Raw genomic sequence first — 19,404 nt, forward strand, 5'->3', positions numbered from 1 at the left:
TAGCATTGGATTAAGTGGAGTGATGAAAGTAGTGGTATATATTACTTACATAGCATGTGACTTGGCATGTCCATGATGGCGAATACTAATCAGATAATACTCGGACTTATAAAGCTAAACGCAAGTTGCACCGAGATTTGCGGCGAGTATACCAAGCTGGGTTATTATATATTGTCTGGTGTCTGGATGTGCTACGCTAGGAGTGTCGTGGAAGCAACAGCTAATGGGAGAGATACCAAGGCGCACTTGGAGCTCGAGTTTATCGAATATGATAAAGGTAATTGCAGACACGACGATGGGTAGGTAGTTCTTTCATCAGGCGAAAATAGTGTATGCATGCAATAACAATTCGACTTGAAGAATAGGGGGGAGGGAGGCAGGCAAGACCAAAAAAAAAGGAAGGAAAAAAAAAAAAAAAAAAACCCCAAATAAAAATTCTAAGAAAAGGGGCTGAAAAAAAAAAGATTTACAAAAAAGCTCAGTCCCAGGTTCGAATCCCCTCGGATAGGGGCAGGGGATTCGAACCCGGGACCTACGAAAAACCGGCTTCGTTGGGCGTCTGCTGTCAAGTCACGTTTCTTCTTTTTGGGAAGAACGGTCCAGCATAAGACACCACAGTGGGGTTTTCTCTGGCCTCAAGTCGCCCGGGCGGGGGGCGTCGGTTGAAAGTTGGTTTGCAATTAGGATATATAACTTTTACTTCGTGGGTGGGTAGGTAGGTACTTTGGTAGATGTACCTACCTCGTTGCCTGGGTTTCTGCCAGCTGGGGGATCAGGTGTAGCGGCAACAAGGTGCGTGATAGTTAGCACCTACCTAGGTAGAGATAACGGCCGGTACTGCTAGAAGTGTACCTAATATATGTATATGGCGCCAACTCTGCATACAAGTTGGTAGCTCTGTTGACAACGAATATATTCACGAATGTAATTCACGGTTTACGGATAGCCTAGAACTTGATAATAGTTGACTTTAATATCTACCTCCCAGGTATATAAGCACCCAGCCGTGACCGCTACGCTGAGTGTTATTCATAATTCATAGCCCGCTTCCAATCATTACCCGGCCCAACCCTTCCCGATTCCCCCCAATCCTTCCCAACCCTGGGTTACCTCATTATTCTCATCGTCATTCCAAACTCCTCATAATATCCCCAACCTATCCTATCCATTCGTATCTCATCTCGCAATGCATTCACCTCCGAGAACACCCGCGGACGCCGAACCGAGCCCGGCAAATGTAACCATGCTCCAAGCTATAGCCGCAGAGTCCCAGTCTGGCTCGGTAGCCGGCAAGAGGTCCGACTCCACAGAGGATCTAGCCGAGAACATGGTAGGTCGATATGCTTTTTCGTCTTCGTGTTTCTTAGACACCCTGGCCCGTCCTCGTCTTCGCCCAGGAGTCACAGTTCCATCCTCACTAGGTGTGCACGAGCTTGCAACACTTCCTATTCTGGATACACTTCCTACTCTTGAAGCGTCTCTTACTCTTGACGTATTCCTTGCTCTTGATTCATTTCTCACCCTCGACAAATCCCTTATTCTCGATGAACTTCTTACATTAGATTCGCTTCTTAGTCTTGACGCATTTCTTAACCTTGACGAACTCCTTAGTCCCGATAGGCCCGGCCTACTCTGACTTCTAAGAGTCATCGAATGTTCCGATGTACGATATTCGGGATAGTCGTAACTAGGCCTAATAGGGGTATAGGGGCTATAGGGCGTACGGGGCCTACGAAAGATCTTATCCTCGACGACGCGCCTAGCCCTTAGACGGAATTTGAAAGTCGGAATGGCCGATGCGATAATGTCTTGCACGCTTATAGCGCGGACAGCAGCCCACAAACCGAGACTAATCGTGCAGACTAGAACATCACACCCAACAGCGTTTACGGCAGGGTGGTCGTAGAGGGAGCCCAAAACTTTGCCAATCGCTGTAGTACTGCGTTCCCAGTTGGAACGCTCTTCAACATTCCAGGGGAGGAAGATACTGTGGCGATGATGATGAGAGTCGGGAACGTTATAGCGGAGTCCTTCAATGCTAGACTTTGCGTGCAATGCGAAAGACACGGCGGAAATAGTTCGAAATATCGTTTTCAACGAACCGTGAGCGTCGTGAGGATGCAAGTAGATGGTACCCCAGCTTACCGGGGCAATGGCTGGTAAGATAAGGGGTAAGAAAGTCGACGCTCGACCGAGATGAACCACATTCACAAACGAATGTGTGTCCGCAGCATAAGGAAGCAGGAATATTGAAAGATAATTCAAGGCCAACACTGTGAAGAGTATGCGAGGGCGCAATAGCCAATTCTTTGGTTTTGGAGCAATGACTTTGTCGCGAATCCAGACCAACGTCGAGAGAAGAGGTACGACTGGTGTCTCAAGGCTCTCGATTCCTGGGGGTAGTGGCGACGGAGTCAGGAGTAGAGCTACGTAAAACAGATTCTGTGCGAACGACAAGCTGACAAGGTGGGCTAGGATCAGAAACGAAGCTGTCAGGGGTATATTTCGTCGTCGCCCCTCGACGGATAGTAACATGCTAAAGGCCACCGTCGCGAGATCGATCTGTTGCCCCCACCAGAAGCGACGGGCTTTCTCGGCGACAATCTCCAGGGCATCGTAAAAGATGGGGGTGTCACTCAACCACTGGGTGATATAAAGAGAGTTCGATCTCCTCAAGTCCCTAGGTGTAAGGACAAGTTTCTCGGCGAGAAGATAGCTATATGCAGATTAGATACTGTGATAATACATATAATTAGAGCAATAAATGAAATACCGTTCTCGTTGGTTGACGCCATGCTCATGCGCCCATGTCTTATACGACAAGACAGCCGACGCCACAGAGTTGTAAGTCGCCAAAGAAAAAGCCACGGCTGCAAGTCCGAGAAAGATAGGAACCAATCTCCTGCGCTGCGCGTAACGCGATCGTGTGTCTTGAGCTGGACCTAAAGACTTATACGATGCATAGAGCCCGGCGGCGATTGCATACGTCAAGTAGACTATCGCTGTAAGATAGGTGACCACCACCGCCAGCGGAGTGTACCTGAAATTGATATTATTAACCGGTCCGGTCACAAGTAAACAAAGCTTTAGTAGCAATACATACCTCACCGGATGCTGGAACGGCACGGGAGACATAATGAAGCCAAAACCTCCCAGATGAATTCCCGGCGACGAAGAGCGAAGCTTAGGTTAGGTACCTAAGGTAATTACACGTAACCGTAATCGTAGCTGTAGCCGTAACCGTAACCGAAACGACTTGTGCTATGTAAGAGAGCTTACAAGGGTTGAAGTGCATCTCTATAGGTCGTCGCTTCGTGGCTGGGAGCTAGACAAGCTCGGGGGGAAGGGGGGGTGGGAAACAACCGCGCAGGAATTAATTGAGTTAATATGACGCCATGGTTTTTATTGCTATTGGATGAGAAATCGAGAAGAGGTTTCAGCAAGAAACAATGCTGCGCAGCAAGTCGAAAAGCAACTGCAACATTACATACCCCGCGTAAGTATTTTGTTCGTATAGCTGAATAATACAGCGTATATGAATAACCGTATCAATGGAATGGGCAAGACTAGTTCTTAGGTATGTATGAGATGCTATATTCGGGTGTGGTTTTTTATAACTTCAGTCTTCACCATTAATATCAATCAACCGCAGCGAGAATGGGGTCGGTTTATGAAGGTTTTATAATCTTTATGCACTGCTTTGCTGTAACTATGAAAATTTTGTGTGAAGTGTATATGCCTAATGCCTAATGACGATGACTGTTGTTGTCCATCGCTAGGTGCTGATGTGTCACTTTCAATAATAGTTTAGCTTGATATACTCTTAACACCAGCTCATCTTTTACATACCTAACACTTATACGTAACTCATCACATACCTGAGGTATACCATTGGACGTCTTCGAATGTACCTAACCAAATATTTGCTAGCAGGTATCATAATAACTACCACTAATTCTGCAAAAGAATATCTTGGAATACTTTTGTATTAACTAATATTTAAAGACTTGTAACATTATCTAGTTACATATAGCTGCCTTACGAGGTATGTATGCATCGTACTGAAGGTTCTGTTCTGCAGGTACAGCGTACCTATACTTATCCAGCCAGCCAATGATACCCCGTAGACGCGCGCTTAGTTCATTCCAACTATACTTGGCTGCCTAACCTATACAGGCTTAGCTTGAATATCATATCGCTGGATGTACTCAGGTATTTCGTACATGTAATTTCGACATTGCAGGTAATCAATTAATCAATCAATTAATCAATCACTCCAACCCCGAATCACAAGACGCATCATTGGCCAACCCCTTCTGAAACATTCCATACCTCCCTCAAAGCTCTCTCACGGGCTAACGTTTGCTTTCCCACTTAACTTGACCTAACTTAACCTAATCTAACCTATTACGACTCAAATAACCACCCACCATGTACCATCTCGCCAAGTCGCTGTACCTGCTCGCGCGGCGGCGGGAGGAATACTCCGTGATACTCCTAGGGCTAGACAACGCGGGCAAGACGACGTTCCACGAGCAGGCCAAATCGCTCTTCCTGCCCGAGCACCCAGACCCCAAGCTCAAGACCGTGCCGACGGTAGGCCAGAACGTGTCCACCCTCTCCCTGCCCGACATGTACCTCAAGATCTGGGACGTGGGCGGCCAGATGACCCTGCGCAAGCTGTGGCAGAGCTACTACGCCAGCTGCCACGCCATCGTCTTCATCATCGACAGCACCGACATCGGCGACGGCTCTCTCGAGCACGACGGCTCCGGCCGCCTCGACGAGTGCCGCCTCGTGCTCGAGGACGTGCTGCAGAATTCCGAGACGGAGGGCGTCCCGCTTCTGATACTGGCGAATAAGCAGGATCGCGAGGATTGCGTCGAGGTCGTGCGCATAAAGGAGGGCTTGGTGAAGAAGGTGTTCGAGGGCGAGAAGGCGTCGAGTATACGCGATTCTAGGGTGCTGCCCGTGAGCGCTCTGACGGGCACGGGCGTGAGGGAAGCGATTGATTGGGTTAGGTCGAGGGTGAAATGGAATAAAGAGTCAAGACCGCCAGTGATGAGGTGAGGGGAGGTAAGGAAAGGAAAGGAAAGGCTCTAAATAACGTCGCGCTATTCAGGTAAAAGTGGCCTTGGGTTGGTTTGCATTCAGCGTCATGGAACAGGCGTTCTAGGGTGAGGATGGGAGTTATCATTGAGTTCATCATGGGTATCTTTATTATTTTTGGGTCATCTATGGGAGTAGCCCCCGTCTGCTATCTCTCGTTCTCCGCGGACAATTCTGCCAGGAGCCCGCCTTTGTTCCTCCGCTTCGAGTCCTCGGCTAGCTTTTGATCTAATAACGTCGAGAACTCCTTGACCTTGTTGAGAGCGACGCCTGCGCACTGGAGCAGCGTAGCCGCCTCTACGGGTACGCCACCCAACTTTGCGATCTGGCATATTTCTCCGTGTCTGTTGAGACTGATGGTGCAGCTAGACACCCTCAATTGTTCCTCTAGGAGATTTGCGTCCAACAATGTGATCTCTCCTTCATAAAAGCTAAATGTGACGCAAAACGGCGAATGCAGCCAGCTCAATGGCACAGGCTCTCGCTCGGCGGGAGTATATACAGTTAAATTCCCTCCTTCCATGCTTGTGTCTGGTTTCCTGAAGTGGCGCAATGCTGCTACAACCGCGAAACATGAGGCGTCGATCAGGTTGCCATCGTGTGAGAGCACGTGCAGGTCGACTCTAATAGACCAGCACTTTTGTCCGGCGACGAGGCACAACGACTCGGTATCGAGAGCATTCGATCGGCGGACCGTCTTTTCAAGTAGTCTCGATAATAGAACTTCTGTTTCTGTCGGTCGGTTAACCTCGAAAGCGGGCGATGCCATGGGGCTGAGTTCTGTCGTGATAGTGAAGATGCCGTCGAACGGTCGGTCCGTGTAGGGTGTTGTGACTTCGGCCGAGACCTTGACAAGTATCCTATGTGGTTACGTCAGTGTTGTTATAGAACATTATGTATGTATATATAAATTAACTACCTTGTTTTTCCAAGAGTTACATCTGCGACTCCGTATTGGTCACCAAACTTGAGTTCGAGCTTTCGGTATTGGTCGAAGGCGCGGCCGTCGATGCGCAGGCCCTCTTGTAGTGCCTGCACTACGAAAGTGCGCTCATTGAGTGAAGGTTCAGCCTCTCGAGGCATGGCGAAAGGGGATATTGTAAGTCAAAAGTGTAATTGTTTAGGTATTGTTTCACCTCATTATTTATACCAATTTAAGTACCTAATGTAGGTAGGTAATGTAGTAGCAGCTTCAACGCGATAGTGGGGTGTTTGGCTCTGTGCATACCTTTATTCATCACTGAGAGCTTCAAAGTAAAGTTCAAAATTCATATGGAAATTCTGCCGGGCGGTGATCATACAAAATATGTACTTAGCCCATGCAAGATCGGGTCTTTGGACGGTTAAATGCCGACTCTGCAGCTAATCCTTTTATTAGTGGGACCGCGCATTGGAACTAGAGCATCCAAGTACATGTAACAAACAACACTTAAGACAAAGCTTCACGTATTTCATCATCTACAACTTCTCATAAATAGTAACAAGTTTGATATCGCAATATAATCGAAGATGACTACAGCACATAGGCCTACCTTCGACCCGGTATGTTTCGCTTCCACTTAGCTATTGTGAAGTAACTGCTAATTATATATTATATTAGGCACGTGGAAAGGAGGCTCTTCGAGGACCGGCCTACCACCAACGGCTCCTACCTGCTCACACCCAGCTCAAGTTCAGAAAACCCGGACAAGGAGGAGATGCCGACGAGACCCGCGACCTACGAGCCGAGCTTCTTGCCGCCGAAGCCGCCCACTTCGCGAAGCAGAACGGCGGCGCGCTTCCCCATGCCACCGGAGAGACCAACGAGACAGCATCCACCACCACCAACAATGCTTCGAAGCGACCGTTAGCATTGAATTCGGGGTCAGATGGGGATGGGGAAGACGGGGAAGACCCAGAGGCGAAGCGGCGGCGCATATTAGAAGAGTCCCGAGATATAGACGCAGATTCGGATTCAGAACAAGATGAAGACGACAGCGAAGAGGATAGCGACGATGATGAGGACGAAGAAGCAGAGCTGCAGCGCGAGCTCGAGAAGATTAGACGCGAGCGGGCCGAGAAGCGCGAGAAGGAGGAACGTGAGAAGGCCGCAGCTGAAGAAGCCGAACGAGAGCGGGACATTGCGCTGGGCAACCCGTTGCTAAATCCCAAGAACTTCAACATGAAGCGAAGGTATGTCAAATCTCTCCACGAAGGGCTATTTTTTTACCATTGTACTAATCGGCCTATTACAGGTGGGACGACGACGTCGTCTTTAAGAACCAAGCGAGGGGGACAGAGGACAAAGGCAAGAGAAAGGAGTTCATCAACGTACGTCTCGATACTTGTACCATTTCATTTTCATTTCCGATACTAACATTATATAGGATCTCCTGCGATCCGATTTCCACAAGCGGTTCATGAGCAAATACGTGAGATGAGATGTACATTACGCCATGATACCAGCCTACGAACATGTGGCATAACCAAGGCCAAAGAAATTACTACTACTGCTGATAGAGATTCGTTATGGTAGAGAAATTTCCTCTTCTTTTTAGAAAGAATGGACGGATGGGAAACGTAAGGGAAAGAAAAAAGTGTGCATCCCTGTTTTCTGCAAATTGTCACAATTTCAGAACCGTCCCTGACTTACGTGGGGCATATATATAGTACTAGTCCGGTATCCATGATCCGTGATGGCATTCAAGAGATTACTCGTAATGGGATATTAAACTACGAGGTCCCAGGAAGAAATCCTAAAGCCCCGCGAGAGATAGAGCTGTTTCTACATTTGTTTAGTTTAGCGGTACTGATTTCTCGGACGAAAAAAATACATTAAATTTTTTAAAAATCCACCAAGAAACTTCGTAAGAACGTAGCAATTTGCACGCTGAGGCTTATTACTCTAGAACGATTCGCCAGCCATCTTTAACCCAATTACTACCCAATTTCACCTTGTCTTCTTAGGCTCGGAAACACCGTTTACCCCGCCCTGTCTACGGCGATAAGCACTTAGAGTACCATCTACCTTTTCCAAGGCTCCTATCGCCGTAGTTATAGTTCTAACGCTATCATATAAGAGAACTGACAAGGAAGGTTAGCCTACGACTTTAACTTTGACTCGTCAAGAAACCTCTGGTTTGGGAACTGACCTGCCGGGATGATGGCCCATGGTAAGTTGAGCCCAACGAAGTAAATCCAAAAGTATTGGGTTTCAGGCCGGCTGTGGGAGCGGCCCGTGAAGTAAATCTCCGAGAGGCTTGTAGTGTAATATAGAGCCACGCCGTACAGATGTGCTATACACGCGACGATGCGAAGCGCATGCCGGGAGGGGCTCCCTCGGACAATAGCGACGGCGTTGGCGAAGCAGAGAGGTCCCAAGATAAACTATCATTCATAATGAGCATTCATTGTCATACCGTAGCGTCTGTACGCCGAAGCTTGGTCAGGCTGGCTTGGGTTGCTACTTACCATCGTAAGCCTCTCGATACTCAGAATGAAGAAATCGGACGTCAGGTAACGTGAGTCCGACAGCGCGTACTCCTTCCACAGCTGGGCGAATACATTTTGTGACGACGCAACGGTGGCGTGGTTGAAGACGAAGTATCCTTAGGGGAACAAGCTTAGTTAAATGTTTCTTTAGATGTGAAAATCATATTGTGCACGCGCATTCTTTCTATCGCCTGTATATAGACTGGGACCAGATAGCCGTGCAGTGACGTAAAGTAATAAACTCACCTTCGAAGAAGCAGTGCAAACAACCGTCTATAGATTCCAGTCAAGTCAGTAAACAGGAGATCCGATTAAATAATCTTAAGAGGGTGAGTTCGGTAAGCGACTTACTCAGAATAAACCAGCAAAACCGAATCAAATTGGTCCTTGTCAATTTCGGGTTTACCCTTAATGCTATCGCGGAAGCCCCTAAGAGTGCAAACACTATCATGCCACCCAGTGATGCTAGCAGCACAGGAACGGATGCTTCATTAGACGCGTAACCTGGGATAGTCACACCTAAGGGATAATACGGATGTAAAGGCTCGAAGTTCACCTCGACCTCAGGCGCGATAATCTCAGGTATGGCGATCTCGGGTGTAGGCGCGGACACGGGCTCCTCTAACGCGGGTTCCAACGCGAGTTCTTCCACAAGCTCGAACACAGGCTCGAACACGAGTTCGGGCTCAGGCTCAGGCTCAGGTTCGGTCGCGGGGGGTGCATCTCTGCCTAATAACGACCGCCAGTCGATGTTTAAAAGCACCCCGGCCATGGTCGGAAGTGTTGGCTTTATTGATATAAGGTACCTAAATTATCCGGTTGATCGAATGCAGGAACCACCAAGTCAGAGATGCTTATGGAAGCCTTGTTTTTTTTCAGGGGTGATGTTTGTTGATAAGATTGCTTGGCGTTCCAATGACACATCATAAGCGTCATCGGTTCCGAGACCCAGCTAGTTGGGCGGTTCAATCTTCAGTCTTTTATGTATAAAATGAAGCTGCTTCTACCTACTAATGTCTGGCGCATTTTGTCAGCCCTTAGCTACTAGAATAGGAGTTATATATCTCACTAACCTTGTAATCGGTAGATTTTTGTTTTCTTAAAAAGATAAGATTGATTTTCATTATGTTTTAGGAGGAATAATACCATCACCTAAATTCGGTCCGTGCCAAGATATAACACCGTCCGAAGTTATACAAGCACAAAGTACAACAAAACAGGCGAAATGACGGCCCTCATCGAAGTCTCGCTATCATGGCTTTTTAAGAATGCAAAGGGCCACGATGCGAAAAGCTTCTTCAAGGGACCCGCCTTCTCCGACTTTCAGGAGAAGCAGGAGATCACCGTCACAGCACCGGAATGCGGCCCCACCAACTCGGTGCTTGGCGTCGAATACACGCACGACGGAGCAGGCAAGTCCCCTGCTTTGCGGTGGGAGGCGCCTTCGCATATTGCGGGTCAAGTGAAAGAGTGGTTACTGGTTTCGGAAGATCCAGATGCGCCTTTGCCAACGCCTATCTGCCACGGGTGAGTGTTTGAGTAAATCTATATATGCTCTTAGCAGGGTCCTACACTAGATACGGGCCTGAGACTAAATTGTAACAGTATCTACGGAGGTATCCCGCCCACGAAGACAAGCGTCGAGCCCGCCGACTTCGAAATCAAGGATGCGAGCAAGGCGCTTCTTAAAGGCGGGTTCCATTACGGACGGTCGAGAAACGGTAGCGTTTACATCGCGCCTCGGCCACTACTGAATCACGGACCACATAGATGTAAGTGGAGGGTCTCACTCCGTTCATCTGAATGCCTTAGACGTAGCTAGCTTTAAGCCTAACTTGTCGTAGATTTCTTCGAGGTCATAGCATTAAAAGAACCGTTAGATCCTAGCTTGTTAACCGCGACAACGACGAGAGAGCAGATCGGCGAAGCTATCGTGGGGAAGATTCTAGGATGGGGAATGTGGGTGGGAGTCGCGGAAAGAAAGTGGGAGTAGAGGAGACATTTTCTCTTTCAGTTTAGTTAATTGATTAGTTATATGATGAGTTTTAAGCTCACTCATATGGGCCAATTTAAGATATGAGATTCGGCTACCTACATCTTTTTAATATGACGTACGTAGCTGACAAGATGTAAGAAGAAAGAATGGAAGGTGCCTACATGTTACATGTAGGAGTGCACCTAGGTAGGTATGTAGGAGGTAGAAAGAGCGGGTGATTAGGTGGGTACATCTATGGGTAATGGCAAGGATCGGTACCGAATTGTTGCCGAAACGTGGATAGGCGTTAAATCTTAAGCCCTCTTATATCCGTCTTTCGGATTCTTTATGTATGAAGCTGTAGCCGGTCGGCTATCTATCTTGTGCCTCATCGATCTTGTTCGTACGACAGCGACGCCAATTTTTATATTTTTTTCGGGCCCGGTAGATTGATATAGTGTTACCGGAGCCGTAAAAACATCCGCGCCAATGCCGGAGACCGGTGAAGAAACACCGCCGCCTCATGCGATGTCTAGCCGAATAAAGCGAAATACGGCTTGCACCAGCTGCCGAGATGCGAAGGTATGTCCCAGCCCTCGGTTGACTTGAACTTTCAGCTATGTTAATCCTTCTCATAGGTCCGCTGCAACCCCAGCCAGAACCCAGCCCAGCCGTGCCAGCGCTGTGCCAAGCTTCACTTGACGTGTGTCGTAGATAAGACTCATAAAAGAGTGAGCCGAAAAAGGTAACCATCTTCTCCTTATATTGCAGATCGGCTTATTAAGTAGAACAATAGTAAGTTGGACGAGCTAGTCCAGGAAATCCAATCTATCAAGCAGAGTGTTAGTGGACAATCAGCCTCGTTGCCGAGCCAAACAGCAGAATTCTCTCCGCAAAATGAGGTCCTCACGCCCCTTAAAGAGTCCGTTCCGCCACGCTTAGGGGTCCCATCACCAATAAGCGTCTCTGCGGACGTAGACGGCAGGGCTCCTGTTATAATAGCTACAACAACCAGCACCACAGTTGCTCCCTCTTCAGTAATACACACTCCCGCCAGTATACCACTTATTCAGGGCCCAGCCCCTGAGCCCGCACTTCCCAGAGCTCTTGGATCACAGCCATTTTCTGGTGAAGATGTTGAATATTATTTTCAAAAGTGAGTACATTGCTACTACGGACCGTGATAATAATAATAAAAATAGCGTGCCTCTGATACATGATACCTAGATATTTTGAGCATTATCATCCTTATATGCCAGTCGTACGACACAAGGACCCAAATAAATGTTACGATACTAGTCCGTTGCTTTTTTGGACCATCATATACGTAGCGACACGCCGCTACGCTAAAAACTCGACCATCTTTCCCTTTATGCTGGATTCTATTAAGCGGGATGCCTATTCGGCCATTGCTAATCCGCCCCTCTCCTTAACTTCAATTAACGCTCTCATCTTGCTTTGCACCTGGATTTTCCCAGATGTACGGTTCGTGAACGATCCGTGCGCACTATTTTCTAGCATATGCATGAGTGCAACTGCCCAACTGGGAATTCATTGTGGAAAAGGGGCCCATCCGGAATATAGTCATGGCGTCTTCCAGAACAACTTCACGGATGAGGAAGCCTCATTTACGTGGGCTGGGTATAACATAATCTCTCAGAGGGTGTCAGAGTTCCTAGGGCTCCCGCCTCTAGGTTGTCTATTCAATCAGACCATTCAAAACGTCATCGATGGCAGGATACCGTTTCAAGTTCCTTCCAACTTTCGTATCCTCCTCGAATGCCAGAAATTCTGTAATCATGTTAGTAAGACTATGTCGGTAAGCCTGGAAGACGCACGAGGGGTTTCGGCAAAGCTGGTTCAGCTCCTCGAAGACGAGTGGAACGCCGTAAGAGGACTTATATGTTCTGAACGCGCAGGTATGTGTCTCATCTCCGACAAAGTCCTAAGAATACGCGTAAGACGCGACTATATTATTATACTCTAGAAATTAACTATATATAGGCGACCTCGATCGATTTAACGCGTTGCTAGTACAGCTAGAAATACAAACATACTACATGATGCCCCTTCCGGGCTACAACCCGGACGCATTGAAACGCAACATACTGCGGACATATAATACAGCACAGGTTGTAATCCGCGAGTCCCTCGAGCTAGACGACAAGGTACAGTTCTTGCGTCATATACCACATTTCCATCTCCGGGCGCTCGCGTCTGCGGGATGCATCATATTCCGAGTTCTGCGGTCGTCATATATGTCTTTCATCGATCGCAAGGCCGCCGAGCGGTCAGCAGCCGACATCATAATTGCAGCACGGCGTGTTAGTATCATGGAAGCCGACTTACCTGCGCGCCTCGGGAACCTTCTCGAGTCCTGGTCTGACTGGCTGCTGGCTCACGGGGACCCCGCCGCCGCTCAGCCGCCACCACGGTCGTTCCCACAACTCCAGTGGAGCGAGGAGCCCGTGTCGGCGTTCTCGCACCGCCTCAGTGCCAGCGTAACTTTCGACTGCATGACCCGCTGGAAAAACGATCACCGCCACAACGCCCTCCGCTGCAAGTGCCAGTCCTCTGGTGCCTCTGGCGCTTCTAGCACTACCCCGGCACCCGGTACCGCCGGCGGTACGAACGGGTGTGAAACGCCAGCTGCTATGGCAGGAAGCGCCGATGCCCTGCAGAATATAGATTGGACATTCATGGACGACTTCGATTGGAGCTTTGAGCCTATAATGCCGGTGCTAACGGCACCGACGTGAGGGCGTGGAGCGAGAAATACCTATGCGGTATGAAGAAGATAATGTAAAAACAAAGCAAGCAAAAAGAGGTAATTGCTCGTATTTTAGGACTGGCGTATGTGTGGAGTGAAGCATCTACATAAGTAAATATAGTACGCGAGGTGCTATACAAATGTATACCTAGGGGATGAGCATACACCTGCCAAGCATACATGACGATCTAAAAGAAGATTGAACACGGGCATTAAATCGAAGGCAAAGGGAAAACGATAACAGGTATCTAGAGGAATTAAACACGCATACGCATGTATATTATACCACGCTATTCAGATAGGTTCCACAGAACATACGAAGCCAATAACTACCGTATCGTAATTAGTTTAGAAGAAATAGAGAATAAGGAGCAATAACAACAGGCTTAAACATTTTAGTTGCCTGTAGAAACTATGGAAAGTATCTATTTCTCCAAATCTGATCGCCGCCAGATTGGGTGCCGAATATAACACCTGATGGTATGCATGGTAAAGTATCTAGGTCCCTGAGGAGGTGGTAGTTGTGGCAGAGTCATCATATAGGTATAGGTAGAATGTATATGAAAATACCGAAGGCAAATGGATTAGAAATAAAAACTGTCTTCAGTCGCGATGCTTAAGATCGTTCAGAACATCAAAGGCTTGCCTGTTCAATATGAACACTGTTGGCTCACTGTCAGGATTAGTGCCTTTTGAGGTGAATCATGCACAAAGTAAGTGTCTGGGGTAGGTAGACCAAGTAGTGATTGTATTGAACTAGTAACGCCTGGCCTCTATCCTCTGACGAGGGCGCTTCGCACCTCTTATATAGTCGTAGACACCCCTGTAGCCACCCTGACCCGCTATACCCTGACACTCACCACCGGTCGTATCGATGGACTCGTTGTTGTTTAAGCCTCCAATTTGATTGATAGTCGAATTTAATTGATTGATGATCCATCTTCCCATACCAATCCATAATAAATTTTCAGCGCCCGGCTCTTGAGATCCGGAGTCCTCTGCTTGATCTCCTCAATGTAATCATCAAACGTATGCAACGGATTAGGAGGGCTCAAGACGGCTCTAATCCCGGCGTCCATACTAAACCAGACCTGCAGCATGACAAACACCCACTCGGTATTCTCCTCGTCCAGGCGCTTCATCGCTCTCGCATACCGCAGCTTCCTCTGGACGAACTGCATCGGCCTGTTCCTGTCGAAGGCGATCTCCCGCAGGCTAAGCTTGCCATACTCAAACTTAACCGCCGCCACGAACGGGTTGAGGCGGAAGCGCCGTTCCAAGTCGGCCAGGACCTCGGATAGGCCGCCTAGTCGTCGGTCGACGCGGTCTAATTCCCGCATCCACCACAGCCCTGCCGAGCCGATAAGCAGGTATTCGAGCCATTGCATGATTTGCCTCTCGTGAGCGGCGGCTGTGGCGGGGTCTTGGAGGAAGGACTCGATGTGCTCGATGAAGAGGTCCACGTCGGTAAAGACCATGATACGGCCGTGGATCTCCATGCCCGCAGCCCGCTCGTCGAGGTAGTCAGGGTTGAATCGGCCAATATCAGCTCGTACGAGTAGTGAGATGGCCGAGGTTCCGGGGGTAGTAGTCTGAGGGGTCTGCTCGACGGGGTTTGATTTGAAGTATGGAGTCATATCGCGAACCACGTTGTGCTCAGAAGGGGGTTCTGGCATGCATAAGAAAGAGGCGGCGGCATCGGTTTTCTCTTCGGTAGTCTCGGTCTTTTGACGTTTCGTTGGCGGAGACTGAGGCTGTCTGATAGCCTCTTGGTCATTAGCTGGGTGATTGGCGAGCTCGCCAATGTTTCTCTTCATGGATCGAGACATGGCGGTCGAACGAAGGTAGCAGACTTGGTGAAAATGCAAAGGGTTGAAGCCTAGTAAAATGTAGTTTGAATTCGATAAAGCTTTAGGTACGAAAAGCAGAGTTTTATATATATAAAAAATATAAGGGAGTCCTGAAGTAAGTGACTCATTTGTTTGCTCAACCTGTTTATTCCTGAGCTGGAAATTGAGGCTATACCCACCTCGGGTAATCATGCCAGGTGCCAGCGGTCGTCTGGCGGCAGCGATCTGGGACACAGGCTAACTTGAAACATAATCCTCACACCTGGAGGCTTTTCTATCGTTGAATATGACTGACTCATGGTGATTTCTGGCGTTGAAAGGGGGCAACACCACCTAGTCATCTCTTCGGTTCAACGGGTGGATACTACTGCGAAGGCTAAATGGATGATTTGGTACCTCTTAGATGAGGGCAATATCGTTTATAATATCTACATCGGGGAATGTATATAAGCGTGTCTATCGCCATCGTGGTGCGTGAATAGTGCAATGTTGAGCTGGTAGTTCTAGGGACCCATGACATCGCTACGAAAGGAGATCACACGTACTCACCCGGTTGAAAATGGGGTCATAGTAAATATTAACTTTATTCTAGTTATATAGATCTATATCTAGATTGTCTACGTGGGTGATTCTTTGGTATGTTTGAGTTAACTATATGCCAAACTTGGAGCTTTCATCTTCTGCAACTCTCTTTCTTGTTTGTAATGGTATTTCTGACAAGCACATGTTCTCAAGCAAATCTAGAATGCTATCCGTATTATGCCTTAAGGGCTAAGTTGCTCCAGTATTCCTGCATACCTAGGCAGCCAACCGCTCCTGTATTTAATCCAAGAAAACTAACAGTTAAATAAACCCATAACAGGCCGTCTAGCACAATTTACCAAACATAGCAGCGCAAAGACCAAACCAGCCGGCGACGTGACACTTCTATAAGCTATGTGGTTGATCTTATCATACCTAGGTTCGGGAACACCTCCCCATCATAAAAGAGGGAGATTACATTCCACCTTCGGATCTTGATTTTGGCCGTAGTCTACTGAGAGGGAAATATTGGTTGATGCTGGTAATATCATTGGACCTTTGATCGCACCAGAACCAGTTATAGATAGGAATCCGAACGGCTGAGAACAAAGGGGGTATCATTGGAGAGTATATATTGCTTGATAATGTGTCGATGACGTTGACACGGTCTTAGATGCCGTAGTAATGGGCTGTTGATTATATCTTGCTTATTTTTGGAGACACATGGGAGATGGGAGAGGGGAGAGAGTATGAGGACGTAGGAATAAGCATCATATGATTTGGCGTCTCCTCCCCCGGCGTGCATATGCGAGGTTCGACCTCAGGGTCTCCATGTGTCTTCTTCATGCTACGGTAGCAGTATAGTAGCTGGCCCCATCACTTGGATATTTCTCTAGGCGTGACATAACTGCAGTCTGCAGTCTGCAGCCGGTAAAACGTATGTATGTCGTAAGGCCGTATGTATGGCTTAGTCCTGGTACTAAGCAGAAGCAGAGGTTGACTCCTACCGGTCTCCATCGCCAGCTCCGCATTATTAATGATTACGACAGGCCGGAGAACAACACAGACGTTATTCGTCAGCCACACGTGCATACTGCATGCTACCATACATACATATCTTAGCTACCACGCACACTATATCCCAAACATCTAGCCCACTCTCCACGCATCAGCTCTTAGTCACGAAGTGGTGGCGGCGTAAGCTTAGCCCTTCCGTCCCGCAGGCATTATGTTCTAGAAACCATCGATTCGGTGCATCGAGGTGCATCAATGGCGACGGCGAAGTTGCTCAAGCCATTCTAGCTGTCCAAAAAACTAGGCCCATTACTACCCAATCCACATAGTTCTAGTCGGAACTCACCAACGTGGAGTGGCACTCGAGACGGCGCCCAACAACGACGTCTTGTCACTCCTAACCTGCGCAAACTCTTGCTGAGCGGCATAGTCGGTACTACCAGTATTCGTCGATCGACTGGCGAGCGAATAGTTTGCCTCCTTTAAACCTCGGTGATTCCTGGTTCCGATGAACGAGTGGCTGGCGGTCTAGGATCTTGCATGCGTGACCCTGCAACGCTGGCAGGTCGAGCCGTTTCAACTCTTTGACTCCAGATCAATTACAAGAGACTCATGCTGCTGTGACCGCGGCAATCTTCCGACCTAAGGCTTGGCAATTAAGATGGCGTCTAACGGGTTCTCCTCCGCGCCACACCCGACCCAATGAAGGATTGAGCCTCCCGAGGCTCGTAGTCCCTAGACCGCCTTGATCATTTCATCGATGCTGTAGGCTCTGCTGCAGTGACTGCATACCGCTTAAAGCCTTAGGAAACCCGAAATTAGCAGCAGCAGTGCGTTCTCGTCCCCATCAAAAGCTTTCCAGGAAGCTTCTCACCGGTTGTGGTAGTCGCTGAATCTCGCTGAGAGGCTCTGTCTCGAATTTACGGCCAGCGAGCTAGCTCCCCTAGTCCCGCGGCAGCCCTACGGGCAGCATACCCAAACAGGTCAAGAAACCACGCCGTTACAGGGCGACGCGCGGCGTATGCGCTTGATAGGTCACCTGTCACTTAAAGCTGTACCTACCTATCTCGGTAGTTATCGCTGTCGATTACATAGTAAGAGAGAAATTTGAGAACGTCCCCCTTTTTCTCTCTCTTTCCTTTCGTGCGTAAGGCGTAAGATGAATCCCCTAGGGACTCGGTCTAACTTATTACATATCGACATCTTACGATCCTTATATAGTGAGCCTCACTCGCCTAATGGGGACATAGGGCACTCGGTTCATTCCGTGCGAGCTACTAGTGTCTTCGTATCTTAACAAACGAGATACCTAAGTTGTGCCTCGGAACTTGAAGAAGAACCTATTACCCTACCGAGTAAGGGGATTGGGGTGAACGGCCCGCGAATGATTGATTTGGTGGATCGCTCTAATGCCAAAAGCAGGGATCCGACCCATAAATGCTATGTTTTCGGTTTGGTTCAGGCACCCCGTCATTCTGGATTGACATGCCCGTTTTTTGTTCTGATCCACACGTGTTAGGACTGGGACCCCCATACACACGAATGCGTGGGTAGTGTACCTAACATAGTACACACCCAGGTAGGTACCTAGATTAGGTAGATATCTACTAGGTACTGTCTACCAAGTAGCATCTCAGATAGGTATCCGATCGAGGAGTTCAAGTTGCTTGGCTCTGTCTATTAAAAGGTTAAGCTATCAATAAAAGTCAAGAATATAAGAGCATTATTACCTGTCTTGGACCACCTAAACAGTACGGAATACACACTCACATGTGGGAACCTCGGACTTGAGACCTTGCACGCGGACGAAAAGCCCTATCTTTGCGAACTCGATGGGAGAATACTACCTAGTACTGTATCCTAATGTACAGTAGCAACGATCTTGGTCGCAACCGGAGGCTTGGCCTTTGGGGGTCGAAAGGCGCAGGGTTCTTTGCGCGGGGCCGGGAGGCGTTAAGTAATCTAGTTAATAATAAGCGAGGACAAGGAGGACAGGCTTGACAGTTGACAGGGCAAGCAGGGGGGAGGGGGGGGGTTCTGGGCGACTTGGAACAGGGAATATGATCCTGAGATGCGATTTGGTCGTCAGATATGTGACAACAAGGGCCCCCTGCAAATACCATCCCATGATTCCCATTTCCCGTTCCAAGGATTTCAGTTGACAGGCGCTCGGACCCTTGTTAGGACATGTTTCTAAACAAGTATTCCGTACTTGCGGTTTCAATAATTGGACTGAGCGATCTGACCTGCCTTGACGTCGGCTTTGCTTCTCGATTTGGGCTGGCCGGGCGTGCAGCACGTTGGTCCACCCCAGCGAGTTAGTTTTTTAAGCATTTTGTTGATCGTTATCTTCAGTTGGGTCCCTAGGGGATCGTCGATGTGATTTTGACCCGTCGTTGCTATCGCTTCGCACGAAACATACCAAGCATGTACTACCATGTGTTGCTCATCCACGGGCCAAGAACCGGAATGGGGGCACCGGCCCTTTCATCTGTCAGATCCTTGATGACATCCCAGCATCCCTCCGCTCGAGATCTGATGCCAACAAGATGCTATTAACTATAATCCTAGACTTATGTATCGGGCCATGCCATAGCCGCCATGCCATGCCCTTGGTTGTCGCTCGCGGCAGTATGTAACTCGAACTAGTGCCTATTCAAGAAAAGCTATCCGCACAAATATCGGTCCTTTTT

At 48.4% G+C, this 19,404-nt stretch overlaps 8 protein-coding genes across 8 annotated transcripts; 4 read left to right on the forward strand and 4 right to left on the reverse strand.

Moving 5' to 3' along the window:
* Positions 1-931: 931 nt before the first annotated feature.
* On the reverse strand, positions 932-3,706 carry F5Y00DRAFT_240399 (uncharacterized protein). Its single transcript, XM_048008230.1, has 3 exons — positions 3,104-3,706; positions 2,774-3,040; positions 932-2,716 (listed from the first exon to the last, which is right to left on the reverse strand). The coding sequence occupies exons 1-3, from the start codon at positions 3,133-3,135 to the stop codon at positions 1,177-1,179; spliced, it is 1,839 nt and encodes a 612-aa protein (XP_047863710.1). The 5' UTR covers positions 3,136-3,706; the 3' UTR covers positions 932-1,176.
* A 380-nt stretch (positions 3,707-4,086) lies between these two features.
* On the forward strand, positions 4,087-5,164 carry F5Y00DRAFT_110468 (P-loop containing nucleoside triphosphate hydrolase protein). The gene has a single exon (XM_048003903.1). It carries the CDS (start codon positions 4,432-4,434, stop codon positions 5,068-5,070), a length of 639 nt encoding a protein of 212 aa, XP_047863711.1. The 5' UTR covers positions 4,087-4,431; the 3' UTR covers positions 5,071-5,164.
* F5Y00DRAFT_110472 (ribosomal protein S5 domain 2-like protein) lies at positions 5,164-6,355 on the reverse strand. Its single transcript, XM_048003904.1, has 2 exons — positions 6,029-6,355; positions 5,164-5,969 (listed from the first exon to the last, which is right to left on the reverse strand). Exons 1-2 carry the CDS (start codon positions 6,190-6,192, stop codon positions 5,258-5,260), a joined length of 876 nt encoding a protein of 291 aa, XP_047863712.1. The 5' UTR covers positions 6,193-6,355; the 3' UTR covers positions 5,164-5,257.
* Positions 6,356-6,494: 139 nt separating this feature from the next.
* Positions 6,495-7,939, forward strand: F5Y00DRAFT_240404 (Cwf15/Cwc15 cell cycle control protein). The gene is made up of 4 exons (XM_048008231.1): positions 6,495-6,651; positions 6,710-7,281; positions 7,344-7,419; positions 7,476-7,939. Exons 1-4 carry the CDS (start codon positions 6,619-6,621, stop codon positions 7,527-7,529), a joined length of 735 nt encoding a protein of 244 aa, XP_047863713.1. The 5' UTR covers positions 6,495-6,618; the 3' UTR covers positions 7,530-7,939.
* F5Y00DRAFT_110480 (EBP-domain-containing protein) lies at positions 7,832-9,550 on the reverse strand. Its single transcript, XM_048003905.1, has 5 exons — positions 8,932-9,550; positions 8,827-8,853; positions 8,560-8,696; positions 8,241-8,475; positions 7,832-8,172 (listed from the first exon to the last, which is right to left on the reverse strand). Exons 1-5 carry the CDS (start codon positions 9,350-9,352, stop codon positions 8,039-8,041), a joined length of 954 nt encoding a protein of 317 aa, XP_047863714.1. The 5' UTR covers positions 9,353-9,550; the 3' UTR covers positions 7,832-8,038.
* A 255-nt stretch (positions 9,551-9,805) lies between these two features.
* Positions 9,806-10,573, forward strand: F5Y00DRAFT_263213 (PEBP-like protein; the record flags this gene model as incomplete). Its single annotated transcript, XM_048011486.1, has 3 exons — positions 9,806-10,107; positions 10,186-10,352; positions 10,425-10,573. The coding sequence occupies 3 exons, from the start codon at positions 9,806-9,808 to the stop codon at positions 10,571-10,573; spliced, it is 618 nt and encodes a 205-aa protein (XP_047863715.1).
* A 335-nt stretch (positions 10,574-10,908) lies between these two features.
* On the forward strand, positions 10,909-13,704 carry F5Y00DRAFT_240414 (uncharacterized protein). The gene is made up of 5 exons (XM_048008232.1): positions 10,909-11,137; positions 11,194-11,300; positions 11,352-11,711; positions 11,783-12,474; positions 12,560-13,704. Exons 1-5 carry the CDS (start codon positions 11,045-11,047, stop codon positions 13,312-13,314), a joined length of 2,007 nt encoding a protein of 668 aa, XP_047863716.1. The 5' UTR covers positions 10,909-11,044; the 3' UTR covers positions 13,315-13,704.
* A 377-nt stretch (positions 13,705-14,081) lies between these two features.
* On the reverse strand, positions 14,082-15,194 carry F5Y00DRAFT_270925 (uncharacterized protein). The gene has a single exon (XM_048012695.1). It carries the CDS (start codon positions 15,152-15,154, stop codon positions 14,246-14,248), a length of 909 nt encoding a protein of 302 aa, XP_047863717.1. The 5' UTR covers positions 15,155-15,194; the 3' UTR covers positions 14,082-14,245.
* Between the last annotated feature and the right edge of the window lie 4,210 nt (positions 15,195-19,404).

This window comes from Daldinia vernicosa (genome assembly GCF_022497035.1).
Source record: "Daldinia vernicosa strain CBS 139.73 unplaced genomic scaffold F5Y00scaffold_31, whole genome shotgun sequence".
Classification (NCBI taxonomy): Eukaryota; Fungi; Ascomycota; class Sordariomycetes; order Xylariales; family Hypoxylaceae; genus Daldinia; species Daldinia vernicosa.